Source organism: Nelumbo lutea, chromosome 1, assembly GCF_056320005.1.
Source record: "Nelumbo lutea isolate HS-2025 chromosome 1, American lotus-T2T, whole genome shotgun sequence".
In the NCBI taxonomy this organism is placed as follows: domain Eukaryota; kingdom Viridiplantae; phylum Streptophyta; class Magnoliopsida; order Proteales; family Nelumbonaceae; genus Nelumbo; species Nelumbo lutea.
In genome coordinates this window covers 206,722,079-206,737,157 of record NC_142684.1, presented here as the reverse complement: position 1 = coordinate 206,737,157, position 15,079 = coordinate 206,722,079, and the positions used below count along the sequence as shown (strand labels likewise).

The 15,079-nt window shown below is 38.7% G+C and overlaps 1 protein-coding gene and 1 long non-coding RNA gene across 4 annotated transcripts in view; one reads left to right on the top strand and one right to left on the bottom strand.

Annotated features, from left to right (window-relative positions):
• LOC148880596 (tRNA/rRNA methyltransferase (SpoU) family protein) overlaps positions 1-15,079 on the top strand; it is a 127,021-nt gene that overhangs the window by 43,134 nt on the left and 68,808 nt on the right. For all 3 annotated transcript variants that reach the window (XM_088962550.1, XM_088962549.1, XM_088962551.1), the window contains exon 18: positions 10,716-10,839. In XM_088962550.1, the coding sequence (XP_088818676.1) occupies positions 10,716-10,839 (124 nt within the window). The remainder of the gene's footprint in view (positions 1-10,715; positions 10,840-15,079) is intronic.
• Positions 1-15,079, bottom strand: part of LOC148880597 (uncharacterized) — a 37,925-nt gene that overhangs the window by 7,491 nt on the left and 15,355 nt on the right. The window lies entirely within an intron of this gene.

The window sequence follows — 15,079 nt, the reverse complement described above, 5'->3', positions numbered from 1 at the left end:
GTTACCAATACATATTTTTTTTGAGTTCAGTTTTTTTTTCATCCTCTTTGATCCAGAAAGAGAATGGTTTTGTATAAGTGGAGTATAGCAACTGCTTTGTGTAGCATTTTGGAGGAGAGAAATTTCATGTTTTTCCTTTGGTAAACCTTAATTCCATGGCAATTATTACTGATATGGTAACCATCAGCTTTGCTTATTAGGTTTTTGAGTAGGAGTGGATTCATAAATTTTGTGGTGGATCATTTGTTTGAGGGTGGCAGGTTGCTTCTAAATCTACTATTAGGAGATGATTTTTTCAAGAGGTGAAGTATAATTGTATTAATACAGAGAAAATATATATAGAAAAGCTTGGCTAACAGATTGGAACAATTTGATTAGGAGTGGTTATTGGGTTAAACTACAAAGAACTGCACAGTTGACCTGAGGTTGTAAAGATAAAGGTTTAAAATAAACTGATCTAGAACTTGAACTTCTTTATGAAACTTAGCATGAAGGTTTGAGTATTGGTTGTTTTTTCAGCACATATTGTATAGGGGACAAAAAAATTGCTTTGTGAATAATTTGAGAACTTCTGGAACTTAGGGTGCAGGTGGAATGGGAATGCATGAAATAAAACAAGGCGTTGTGCAATGGGAATGCATGAAATAAAACTATGTATCAGGAATTGAGTTTGTAAACAAGCTGTCAGAACTCGAAATAAAAAAGAAAAAAACAAATAAGAGTTATAATGCATTTCCTTAAAAACGTATGAGCATTTTCTTTCTTTTTTTGATCAGTAACGAAATAAATGTTTTCTTTCTTGCCACATTGGCCATCGGCCAAAATATATCAAAGGCATCATATTCCATATTACTTTGTCTATTCTTTTCAAACATTTCATGCACCTTCCATGGAAGATGTCTTCGGTAGCCAGGCAATAATGGATGGTTGGTTGCCTCTGGTTAAGCTGAGCACGTGATGTCTCCTATGGAGGCCGTCGACTATTTTAACATTTCCCCAGTCCCCACTTCTGTTATCCATTCTAAAAATTCTACCCTTGAGAGGACTTATTCAACTCAACTAAGCCTTCGTACCAAGTTACCAACTACATGAGTCCTGTTCCAACTTTGCACACTGTTCCATGCCATATCCATTGATAAATTATGGGCCATCAAATTGTTTCTCACTACAGCCTGTGCATTTTTTGGTTTCCCACTCTGGCTCTTCTGGACCCTTAATGTGTAACAGATCACTTCTTCTCAGTGGTTCTGTATATGGTCTTCTTTGCATGTGAGCAAACTGTACCATCTTAGTCTACTTTCCCTTATTTTATGTTTTTTTATCAACTACTATTGTCACAAGAGCAGCTCCGAGGTTCCTTCAAATAAGTCCATTTCTGATCCCATCCTTTCTAGTTTTCCCCTCATCCATCTAAACATTTGTATTTCTGCCATACTTGATTTTTTTGACATGTTTCTTGATTGCCTAACACTTTGGCTAGCCTAACTAGTATTCTCCTATCACATGGGACTTTTGGTGCACCCCTCCATTCTGCTCATTCTGCTCTAACTCTGTAGGTGACAGACATGACATCCTCAATTGTTCCTTTGTCGTGGATTATTGAATATGTTAGTCAATTCATCTATGATTAGTGCAAACAAGTAAGGGCAAAGTGTCGAGCCTTGGTGAGTCTCATAATCACTAAAATTTCTAATGTTCCTCTCGCATATGTTCTTATATTGTCATTGGATTCTCATACACGCCCTTAATCTCGCCCAAATACCTATTTGGTGCTAATTACTTTTCTGAAATGCACCATATAATCTTTCTAGAAACTCTGGTTGGAATATTCCAACCGGCCATAGTCACATCAAATTACATTTTTACCCAGAATAAAAGAGGTCTGTCAACTTTCTGTTTTGCTAATACATTTTCCATCCCATTTGCAGTTCTTACCCATCTGAACTTAGAATTAATTTTTTTGCTAGGAGGTCAATTTCCCCGAAAGCATGTCTATAGTTCCAAGGTGCCAAATTGACTTGCTTGGTCTAGGATATGACTAATTCTGAATCTCCTTCAATTTTCAAATCCTTAACACCAAGCTGTATTGCTAGTCTCAACCCTTGTAATAGAGTCATTATTTCAGCCTTAATTGAATTTCCATAGCTAATTGGTCCTGAAGACAAAGCTACCACCACTTCTTGGTGGTTTCTAATCCATTTGCAAGTAAAGAGAAGACAGAAAAATTCCCAAATGCAAGACACAAAAGAACAAGAGATTAATAAATGACAAGGGTAATACATTGGTTGAGAATGACTTGTATGTTCTAGTCTTTCACCTTCAATGACTTTTGGAGAAGTTGGTCAGCACAGCAGTGGCTAGAAGCTTTTCTTGTAAGAAGGGTATTATTGTAGATATGTAGATTTTGTTTAACTGAATTTTGGTGGAAGTAGCCAAGGTAACACTGGTCCATTTGGTATAAGAGGGATCTTGAGAGATAATGACAATCCACCTTAAGATGCTCTTTGGTGTGGTTGAGTTTGCTGCTGGATGGGATTTATATGGCTTTCTTATATTTCTAGACAATAAGGGTACTTTTGTAATTTTGCAGGGGGGTTATGTTTGTTAATAATTCTTAGTCTAGTAATTCCCCTTTGTTTGGCTTTATGTTTGTAATTGTTTGGGGCAGGTTTAGTCTAATTTAGCTTTTTTGTAAGTGGCTTGTTGGGCAAGCTAACTTGGGGGGCAAGTTTCTTCCTTTGAAAGCTTCTTTTTATTAAGCTTGTATGGCTCATTTGAAAACAGTTTTTGCTAATGAACAAGAAAGTTTCACTACAGAATTTGGTTTGGTTGCCAAGTTCAGGGTGTGATTGCCATTAGGGGTTGATTTGAGCATAGTCGAGCCAAATAGAACGTTGAGCTCAAGCTCAACTCGAATCAAGAGTTCATAAGCTCGAGCTCAACTCGGCTCGGCTCATTTTATATTTTATAAAAATATTTAGAAAAAATATTTTATAAAAATAAAATTTATATATAAATATTTTTATTTTATATTTAAAAAATTAAGAATTATAACAATTAATAATTATAATATTTTTTATTATATATATTATTTTCTATTTTATTATATATATATATATATATATATATATATATATTCGAGCCGGCTCGTGAGCCTCATGAGTCGAGCTCTACTAGGCTCGAGCTTGGCTAGTTTAACAATTGAGCCACTGAATTGGGCTCGAGCTCGAGCTCAGCTGAAACTGAGCCGAGCCGAGCTCGAGCAACTCATAAAAAGCTCGGCTCATTGCCACCCCTAATTGCCATCACCCCTAGTTTGGTTGCCTAGGGTTTTCATCTTATTTCCATCTCTCTTCTCTAAGTGAATTCTAGACCTGTTTCAGCTTCCAAACCTGTTTTTTTGGGGAATTCCTTTGCTAAGAACTGATTTCTCGTGAAAAAACTTTTACAAAAATGGCAGGAGTTGAGTTTAAGACTCAAGGGGAAGGGGTTTCGGGGTCTGGAAACGTGGGAGAAAACGATTTTCAGATCACTAGTGTTAAATTTGATGGTTCTAACTACTTGGAATGGGCTCAGTCAGCCATGATGGCGATTGAGGGCAGGGGGAAGTTAGGTTATGTGAATGGAGATGTAAAAACCCCAGCCAAGGAAGACTCTTCACATGCCAAATATGTTCAAAAGAACTATTTGGTCATGACTTGGCTGTGTAACTCTAAGCAGCCTCATATTAGCCGCAATTATTTGTGGGCAATAACAACTAAGGAGATTTGGGAAGTGATGAAGGAAACCTACTCAGCCTCTCAATGTTGCTAGGGCCTATGAACTGAAATGTGAAGTAAATAATCTCAAACAAGGGGAGAAGCCGGTTTCAGTTTACTTTTCCACTTTGAAATCCTTATGGCATGAAATTGGTCATCTAGAAACTATTGAGTGGGAAAGGTAGAAGGATGCACAAACCTATAGAAAACAAGTTGAAACCAATAGGGTTTTTGAATTCCTAGCTGGTCTGAATTCAGATTATGATATTGTGAGACAACAATTACTAACAAGGGAGAGTGTGACCTTATCTTAGGCCTATTCTTTAGTGCATAGTGAGGAAGGTAGGAAGAAGGTTATGTTGCAATTTCACTGTTTCAGCCTATGGAATCAACCTTGACTACCGTAAAACCGAAATTTGGGGGTGACAAGGAAAAGGACACAAAGAGGAGGATAAGGACATAGTTTGTGACCACTGTAAGAAGCTGAAGCACACTGGGGACACTTGTTGGAAGTTATATCCTCATTTAATGTTAGCAAAGATCATAAATAAAAGAGGGAATGCCAATGTGGCTATCACTACTGATGGTGCTTCCTCTTCTAGCACAAGAGCCACATCCCTAGACACTTTAGCTGTTGTCCGAGCTGCTTTGACTTAGTTAGAAAGTGAAGTTGGTACTTCAGCTCCGTCATCTCAGCCACTGATTGCTTCTACTACTTCTACTTTGACATTTGCTCATTCAGGTACACGTGCATCAGCATATCATGTTTCAGGCCCAAGTAATAATGGACCTTGTTGGGTCATAGATTCAGGTGCATCTGACCACATGACATGCTTATCTTCTCTGTTTACTACTTATTGCTTATCCTTTGGTAGAGATAGAGTATCCATTGTTGATGGATCTCCTGTTCCCATCTCTGGGAAGGGATACATTAGATTATCGGATGCCATTTCCTTGTCCTTAGTTTTGCATGTTCCTAAATTTAGTACTAACCTATTGTCAGTTAGTAGCATCACTAAAAATCAAAACTGTTCAGTGACTTTTTTTCCTGATCGATGTATTTTTCAGGATCTGGAGAAAAGGTGATTGGGACTGGCCATGAGACGAATGAAATCTACTTGATTGGAGGGTGTCTACATGGGAAGATAAAGAAGTTGGAAGGTCTTTTGTTTCTCAGTCTATAAGTTAGATTATGCTTTGGCATAATCGATTGGGTCATTTATTTTTTAAGTCTTTAAGGAGTTTGTTTCCCAGTTTATTTGAGTCAGTCTAGATGTGTGTTTAAAATGTGAAAGTTGTGAACTTACAAAGCATTGTAGAGCAACCTATTCTTTGAGCAATAAAAGAAGTACTATTCCTTTTGAAGTTGTGCATACTGATGTTTGGGGACCATACCATGTCACTGCTATGGGGGGGGGGGGTACCGAACTTTCTACTGTTTGTTGATGACCACTCATTTTCATGGGTTTATCTTATGCACTCTCGAGATGAGGTCCCTATGACTCGGAACTTCCATCAAATGGTCCCTACTCTAACTCGGAACTTTCAGATTAGATAATGCCAAAGAGTATTTTGCGAAACCCTTGACCTCGTATTTCCTTGAACATGGGGTTATTCATTAGATCACTTGTCCCAACACACCTCAACAAAATGGAGTTGCTGAGAGAAAGAATAGGCATATATTGGAGGTAGGTAGAAGCATTATGCTAAACTCCAATGTTCCTATACGTTTCTGAGGCGATGCTATCCATACAGCCGTGTAACTCATCAACAAGGTTCCTTCTCGGGTCTTAGACATGAAAATTCCACTCAGCCTCTTTATGTCCCGATTAAGACTTGTTCACTATTCCCCTCCTTCGGATGTACTTGTTTTGTTCAGATTCTTGGACCTCATCGTTCTAGGTTTGACCCTAAAGCTTCCAAATGCATATTTCTTGGGTATGCACAAAATCAAAAGGGATATTGTTTCTATGGACCTACTTCTGGTAAACGGTTTGTTTCTATGGATGTGACTTTCTTTAAGGATGTTCCCTACTATCACAGAGTTTCTTCTCAGAGGGAGAGTAGTGAGATGGGTTTACCCACTCAGAAATTCCTTTACTTGTCCCAATTACTTAAGGGGAGTGTAATGAGGAGGGTTGTCAAAAGCGTAGGGAGTTAAGGGTGTTTCATAGACGGTGGAGACAAGTTGATATCGGTCCTCAGTAGTCCGGGCTAGCTCCAGTTTCCTCTGCGGTTCCGGATCTAGGTACTACAGCTCCCTCACATCCTACTATAGATGAGATATCTTCCATTACCGAGCCTAATGAGATGCCTCCTATTACTGAGCCTTCACCTCCTTTGGATGATCTTGATCTTCCAATTGCTATCCGTAAAGGGAAACGCCATTGCACTTCATCTATAACACATTGTATTTCTCAATATCTGACTTATGACCATTTGCCTCCATCCTAAAAGTCCTTTTTGGCATCTATCTCTGCCACTTCCATTCCTAGGACAGTGCAAGAAGCCTTCTCAATACCACAGTGGAAGGATGCCATGAAGGTAGAAATGAATGCTCTTCTAAAAAACAATACATGGGAATTGGTTGATCAGCCGAAAGGGAAGAAACCGGTTGGGTGTAGATGGGTGTTTACAGTAAAACATAACGCTGATGGCTCTATTGAGAGGTATAAGGCCAAATTAGTTGCAAAAGTGTTTAGATAGACTTATGGCATAGACTTCTTAGAGACCTTTGCATAGGTAACCAAGATGAACACTATCAGAGTGTTATTGTCCATTGTAACAAATTTCTCATGGCCATTGTTCCAAATGGATGTTAAAAATGCCTTCCTCAATGGTGATCTGCAAGAGGATGTATGCATGGAGTTACCTCCCGAATTCTACAGCATAGAAGTAGGGAAGGTCTGCCGGTTGAATAAAGCCTTATATGGACTGAAGCAGTCACCAAGAGCTTGGTTTGACAGATTTAGACTAGCTCTTGGAAAATTCGACTATGCCCAAGTCCAATCAGATCACTCTTTTCATTAAGAAGATAGACTCCTCCTTGACTCTACTTGCTGTTTATGTGGATGATATTGTGGTGACAAGGAGTGATACCCATGAGATTGACTTTCTTAAACAACTGCTTCACAAAGAATTTGAAGTCAAAGACTTGGGAGAACTATGTTATTTCTTGGGTATTGAAGTAGCTCCGTCCAAACATGGAATTTTTGTCTCTCAAAGGAAGTATGTTCTTGATCTTCTGGAGGAAATTGGAAAACTAGGTCTTAAACCAGCTGACACACCCATTGAACAAAACCACAAGATTAGAACTAAAGGTGGGGAGCCCCTTGAAGACAAGGCTATGTTTCAAAGGTTGGTAGGGAAACTGCTTTATCTGTGCCTCACCCGACTAGACATTTCTTATGTAGTCAGTGTATTTAGCCAGTACATGCATTCTCCCACAACCACTCATCTTCTTGTAGTTGAGAGGATCCTTGCTTACCTGAAGAGATGTCCAGGTAGAGGCATATTTTTCAAAAATAATGGTCACATGAAGATAGAAGTCTACACAAATGCTGATTGGGCAGGGTGTGTTGATGATAGGAGGTCTACTTCTGGGCATTGTGCCTTTGTAGGGGGCAACCTTGTCTCTTGGAAAAGTAAGAAACAAAATGTTGTAACACATTCCAGTGTTGAAGTAGAATATAGATCTATGGCACATGGTGTGGCTGAAGTATTATGGTTGAGGTCCTTGTTTGAGGAACTGGGAATTGCTTCTGAGAAACCCTTGATGCTATACTATGATAAACAGGCTGCTATTAACATTGCCCACAATCCGGTACAGCATGACAAAACTACACATATTGAGGTGGATCGACACTTTATCAGAGAGAGAGTTGCCTATCAAGAAATGTGCCTTCCATATATTGCCTCCGATATGCTGCTTGCTAATCTCTTCACCAAGGCAGTTTCAAAAGCTAAGTTGGAAACAGATTTACGTAAGTTGGGAATGATAAATATCTATTTCCATCTTGAGGGGGGAATGTAGAGATGTAGAGCAATAATTAGTGCTGTTATTTTATTTATTGTGGTCCCCACTATTGCTGTTAGTTTTTTTATATTTGTTGTTAGGCTGCTGTTAGCAATGCTTGTTTATTAGTTGTTTATTAGTTATTTGCTTATGTAAGCAGTAGGGGCTTTAATGTAATCTCCATCTTATTTTTAATGTTATTATTATAAATAGATGAGTGGGGCGGCAGCTATAGCCTATCACTCCTTTCTCTCATCTTTCTTCCTTTTTCTTCTTCTTCTCTTCTCTAGTATTTTTTTTCTTCTTAATCTGCATCAAGAATTGAACTGATAATAGTTCGGATTTGTCTACTGAAGTTCACCCCCAAGGAGTTCAAATGGACTCTGGTTGGAAAAGGAGGCAGAAGAGAAGAGACCTTCAGGAGATGGAGGCCAAATTCTACCATTAGATGAACTTTGATCTAAAAAGACATTTTCATACTTTGACAGTAAGAGAACAAGGGTGAAGTCACACTCGTTATCCCTCAAATACCTTGAAACCAAAATCCTTGTTTAACCCATATGCAAAGGTTATACCAAATGTAGAAACTAGTTCAGAGTCTTCAGACTTATGGTTGGATATAGAATAGGGAATTGTATTTCAAGGGGAAAGTCACCAATCTAAAGGTCCTCCCAAAACAATACTCTATTCCCACACCCCACATCAAAACGAGTGAAATTAATAAAAGTTGGTAGTACCTCAACTCTTGCATTCCAAGGGGAGCTTGATGAAGTGTGAGGCACTAATTTTGCATCCCTGCCATTTTTCGACAAATAATGAATGCTTCCAAGGACCTTGTGACATAGCCTTTCACCATCTAGGGGAAATCTCCAAATCCACTTTCCTAGTAGAGTTGCATTCCTCTTAATCAAATTACCATTGCCTAGTCCACTATGTTCCTTAGATTTACACACTTGTTCTCATTTTACCGAGTGGTCTTTCTTCTCATCACCTAGTTCTCTCAAGAAGTCTCTCATAGTCTCAACTTATGAACTAGGGGTGTAATCAAGCCGAGTTGAGTCGAGTCAAGTTTTGCGTGGCTTGAACTTGAGCTTGACTCAAAAACTTGGAGCTCGAGACTTGACTTGAGTTCGATCGAGTTTTGAGTTTCATACTCGAACTTGACTCAACTCGAGCTAATTATAAATAAATTTCTATTAAAATTATAAATAAATTAATATTTAAAATATTATAAACAAAAAATATATTAGAAAGACCGATTAGATATTAAAAATTATAAATAAATCAATATTATAAAATGTTACAAATAAAAATATATTAGCAAACTTGATTATAAAATTGTTTATTTATATTATAAATAAAAATATATTAAGTTCAATTAGGTTGCTGAGCTACTCGAGCTGAGTATTACAAAGCTCGAACTTGGCTCGACTAACTAATCTTTTAGTTGATTTTGAATATTTGGTGAGCTGAGCCCGTGTAGCTTGCGAGTTGGCTTGACTCACTTACACTCCTATTATGAACTTTCGATGTCCCATTACAGGCTCCAACTTGGACTAAGAAATTGACTCAAAGCTAATTATACTTGTTTTAAAACTAAGACAAATCCATGGATGACCCGTAAGGACACTCCAATGAGGACACTAATTGTTGAAACAACTCTAATAACTCTTTATTGATCCCACTAAGATTTTAAAAGCACCAGAAATTACTAAAAATAGTAAATGTGTGTTTACCAAAATAGTAATTATGAAGATTACTATAACTGGTAAGTCCAAAAGTTACAACAAATAGCAATTTTGAGACAACATTAAAATTCTAAAAAGTTTATTCATGAGACTCCTGTTGAGAAGTTTAATTTTGTTTTATGAATGCTGGTGTGCCATCCTTGTCATCCTATGTTCTTACATGTTTTGTCTTACAATTTGTACACTCATTAGTAGGCATCAGGGTATTTTTGCCATGTATTCATCACATAAATAATGAAGATTGGGGCTGCACACGCATCCCTAAAGAAGATTTTTCCCTCACTCTTTTGTCACTCTTCCTCCTCTTCTCTTCTCTCTCTCTCTCTCTACTTTTGTTTCTCATCTAATATTTCATCATATTTTTTTTTTGGTTAAAACTCTAATCTGATTATATTTCAAAGTACTCCCACATCTTCAATAAAAAATATATCATAAGTTGACCCCGCTTTTAGTTTTGCTAATTCTTATGTAAATTTCCTTCAAGATTTGAATGAGGGAAAAAGTCTTTTCCAGACCATTGCTTCCTTCTCTTCAGTTCTGTTAGCTTCCAAAGAGGCTCAAACTGATCTGACCAAGTGCATGCTGTTGCATCAACAAGCTTGTGTCTTAGCTTCTAGGATGTGCAACTTGTTCAGTTGGATACCAAGGTTGGTTAGTTCATGAGCAGGTAGCTTGGCCAAGAGCAGACTGGGAAGATACAAATTGTATCAAGGCTCATCCATGCCAGAATAAACTTTATATTTTTATCTGTATATGTATTTTGAGTATTGATATATATATATATAGGTGGATCTTTTTTTTTGGATTCTTCTTGTTCCTTCTTTGAGTTTCTTTATACGTGTACGGTTACCCTCTTATGATCTTCAATAACTTCCATTACTGATAAAAGGAAAAAAAAATAGGGCATATTCCTTATCATTATGGTCTTTTATCATTTTAATTTTGAAAAGAAAAATGTAGAAAAATTTACAAATATATACTTTTGCAACCATAAACCACTTAATTTATTCATGAATTTTCAGCCTCAAGCTTTTTGTAGTTACATGGTGTTCTGCATGTTAATGTTTCCATTGTAGTTGCTCATTTTGTTGGCAAATTTCTCTCAAGCCAGAACAATATTTATTTTGAAGGCTATGCTGCAATTGGGTTTTGAGTTTATTTACTCATACAGCTTATTCCTTTATTATTTTGAAGCCTTGAGAATGCTGGTGAAAATTCTGTGCTTCCCATGCTTCGATCTGTTAGATTTGTTTTGGGAATTTCTGCATCAGAAAGGATCTCTTCGCTTGTTTCCTCATGTGATGGTTTGGATACTCAGGTTTGATTCATCTACTTGTCAACATGATTTATACTATTTATGTGTATCTCTGTAATTTTCTGCATTCATTCTTGATTCAAGATATTCTAGTTATTTATGCTGCCTTTTGTCAATAGGCCTGTTCTCTGCCTTAGTTTAGACATGAGGTTTCTAGTAGGGTTTTCTTGACGATGTACACTTGATTGCAGCCATGATGTCACAATGGAATCATTTCTTCTTTCCAATTTCTTCAGAGGCCTTTACTTGGACTTGGATAGTTATTAGCAACCTAATGTTTTTATAGACTTCTAGATGGCCAAGAAAAACTTCTTTATCTGTACCTTCAAAGTTATTAGCAATTCCAACATCTCTGAGGATTGAGGCCAGATCCAGTGGAGGATCACCTCCTTTGCAGTTTTTTTGGGGGATGTGAAGGGAATTAATTGGATTATCTTTGGAAGACTGTGGAATCTACCTCCAAAAATGATAAAAAAACTTTGTTCGTGCATCATGGATGGCATGTTGATATTGAAAAGGTTCAAATGTTCAAGGAGTAAGATTTCGTTTGACTGGTTGTGCTCAAGGATACAGTTGGAATATTTTAGTTATTTGTGTTAGGGTCTGTTTGGCTAGTTAAAGCTTTTTTTTTCTGTTATTTCTGTTATTGTACTCACTTACAATAGGGGCACAAGGGTCTTTTCCCTTATTCCTGCCGCCTTATATAATATAATAAAAGCTGGCGCCGCCATCACTGTTCTATTGCTCCAAACTTTTTCTTCTTCCTTTCTTCTCCTTTCTCTCTTCTTTCCTTCTCTACTTCCTCATATTTCAATCGGATTTATTGTCAAGATGGTATCAGAGCAAGGCTGTTGAATCTGGGCGACCAAGTTTTTTCTCTTCAAGTTGCCGAGTCTGGGCGGAACAGAGGACTGAATCTGGGCTGATCAAATCAGATCTGCAACTGGTACAACCCTAAAGTTTTCTTTCTTCTTTTATTTCTTTCCTTGGTCGTGTACCAAGTGGAGAGCAAATGAATCCAAACCACTGAATGTCGGCAGACTTTTGTGAGAGTTATATCTTCTATTTGTTGGATCGCGTGATCCTGTAAATGTCGGCAGACTCTTGTGAGGGTTATATCTTTTATTTGTTGGATCATGTGATCCTGTACCTATGAAAAGGTGACTGTAGGTCGTAGATGACCTGTTTTCTCTGCTCGTTAGTCTGATTCCATGTGTGTTAGGATTTCTCTTATTGATTAATGCTGTGGTGGAACTTACACGTTATTGATTAGTGCTGTGGTGAAAATCAGTCTCGTCATAGTTCTTTGGAAGTTGGTGCTGTTTGTTTTTGTGCTCAGATTAAGTCCAAAACTGAATTGTTGTGTGTGGAGCTTTTGTCGATATAAGGAGGATCCTAAGTTGAGAGTTTAAATAAAAACAATCTTGTGCTTACTGTTAGACAATTTTGTATGCCCTTAGCTTCAATCAAGATGATGTACTTTATGAGTTTATTGTAAATGAATAAAAGTGCATATTTGATTCATGTTCCCTTGGTATGTTTCTGTGTAATACCCTTAAACTGGACACTTAATGAGACTCGTGTTAGTTTACAATGTTCACAGCCAGTGGGTCGGTCTGGAGAGACCTATCCTGACAAGGCTGACACTGTGGTGCCACCAAGTCGGTTGGGGTGGCTTGTCTCAGCTGCCGGGGTGAGACCCTAGGCACTTACAGTGTAGGATTAATTGAATATTTGAACTGGACCAGATTTCCAGTATTTCCCTGGACCTTGGAGATTGATGGGCAAAATTGGAAAGTTACACCCGACCCCTAGACTCGATTATGATACTGCATTAGGTTTCGGATTGGGCTATCTTTGATATACCAATCAGTGAGATCCTTAGTGGGGGTCAAAACCTGGGTATGTTGGGACAGTCTGAGAATTCATCTGAGTGGGTGATCATAGTGATAGGATCAGCCCCTTTGTCGGACAAAGGTAATGATCAGGGATGCACTCTCACTGATGGAAACCAAGACTGTCGGCAATCGATTTCAATCGTTGAGATTTGTTTTGCAAAATATATTTTATGAGATATAAAAGTATATATATTATGGTTTTGAAATGATTTGCAAAAGGTTTTAATTCCCGGGATCCATATAAGCAGAGAGTGCAACACTATTCCTTGCAGCCGAAGGAGATGTCCTCTCTTGTTGGGCAGTGTATGATCATTATGGGCTGAGAGGTTAAGTGTAAGACCATCGAGGATAATACCTGATGGGCTAATCTTGCATCTGCCCACAGTCCTTGGGTGTTACAAGGTGGCTTGGCCCAGGGATCACTTAGGGTAAGTGTTGGGCCCATAGAGACCATGAGATGGTTTTCAGGGGGTGCACTGTCCATAACATTGTATTCGGCCAGCCTTGTAACAAAGGCTGGGCTGAACCCATGTGGCTGATGTGTAGATCAATTTTTGGGTCCCACGCCATACAAGGAAGCCCAACTGGGCAGCAGTTTGGAAGACTAAGTGAGTACATTTCCTTAATTGGGCCTTAAGCCCATTTCGAACTGGGCTAATTTGATTAGTCACTTAAAGGGGCGAATTCTGAGATGGATCAGTTGATAGGATTGGGCCTTGACCTTATCCACTTAGAGAGTCCAAGATCTAAATAAGATTTGAATATGGAAGCCTCCTAATTAGATTAGGAGATGGCTGATCTAATCTGCAGATAAGATAAGGGTTATCCCTTATCACTTAAAGGGACTTCTAATCCAAATATGATTTGGGTTAGAAACTCCTAATGGGATTAGGAGTTAATCCCTTTGAGATTATAAAAGGAGGAGGGGGCGGCAGCCTTTAGACATGCAACCAACACACTCTTGTCTTCAGAGCTGAGATTACAAGAAGAGAGAATTCTGCACCCTACAAATACTCTCTTGCCGCCTCCTTCCTGCAGCCGTTGCCTCCAGCAGTTCGATCTCCAGTTCTTGGGAGACATCAAGATTTGATCTTGATACCAATCTTTTGGAGAAAAGATTGTTTGGAGCTGTATTCACAAGCTACTCAGTTGATTCTTGCGAAGGGTCAAGTTCTCTTGGAAGAACACTGCTGATTCTGCTCCACCCTGCACTGCGCCATCTTCAGTAGGAGCAGATTTTGGATCCTTCCTTGGGCGTAAACACCTCCATTGGGAGATACTGCTTCTCTGTATCAGGTATTATCCCTCCCTACTTCTTTTGGTTTAGATATGGTTCAGTTTGTGGTTCAAGAATGATCATTGAAAATATGATTTTCTAAATAGGGAATTCAATTTCCAGTTGAAGGGAGAGAAAAATTTTTGAAAATCGCCCCCTTATTCCGCAATCTTTGGGTGTCCATGTGATGGATATCCTATCCCTTCGCTTACCATGTCATCTGAGAATTTTGCTACTTCAGAGATTTTAGGGAGCCACAATGGAGTGAGTGGGGGAATGGATATGAGTTTCCCCATGGCTGTTATTCTCTTTGATGGTCTGAACTACCTTGAGTGGTCTAGGGGAACAAAACTCTACATCTCTGCTAGGGGGAAAGTAGGATACATCAATGGGAGAGTGAAGGAACCGAAGCACTGGAGTGCTGAATATGATAGGTGAACCAAGAGAATAGTATGGTGATGTCATGGCTCTTGGTTTCCATGTTGCCACAGGTAAGGAAGACTTTTATGTGGGCTGAAACTGCTTGTGAGATATGGGAACAAGCAAAGTCCACCTATTCAAAGTTGAGACACTATGCTAAGATATATCAACTACAAGCTGAATCCTCTACTTGCAAGCATGGAGAGAGGAGTTTCTCGATTGTCCACCATTCCGATGCGTGTTTTTGGGTGTCATTACTTTGTCCATAACTTGTCCCCTACCCGACGTAAGCTTGATCCTTGGGCTATTCCTTGTGTTTTCCTTGGTTACCCTTTATCTCAAAGGGGGTATCACTGCTATGATCCTACCTCTTGCAAGTACTATGTCTCCATTGATGTATCCTTCTTTGAGAATCAACATTTCTTCTCGGTTTCTCCTCAGGGGAAGATTAGGGTTGAGGAGAAACAGGCGGCTCAAACTCAACTACCTCCTTTACCCGATCCTCCTCCATTTCGGGTTTTTCATCATCGCCATAAAAGCCAACAAAGTTCAAGAGCCATGGTACCTGACACTATGCAACCAACATCATCGGATTCACCAGAGGCAGATCCGTCTCATCAGCCAGGTACACTTGCTCCTATTGATATTC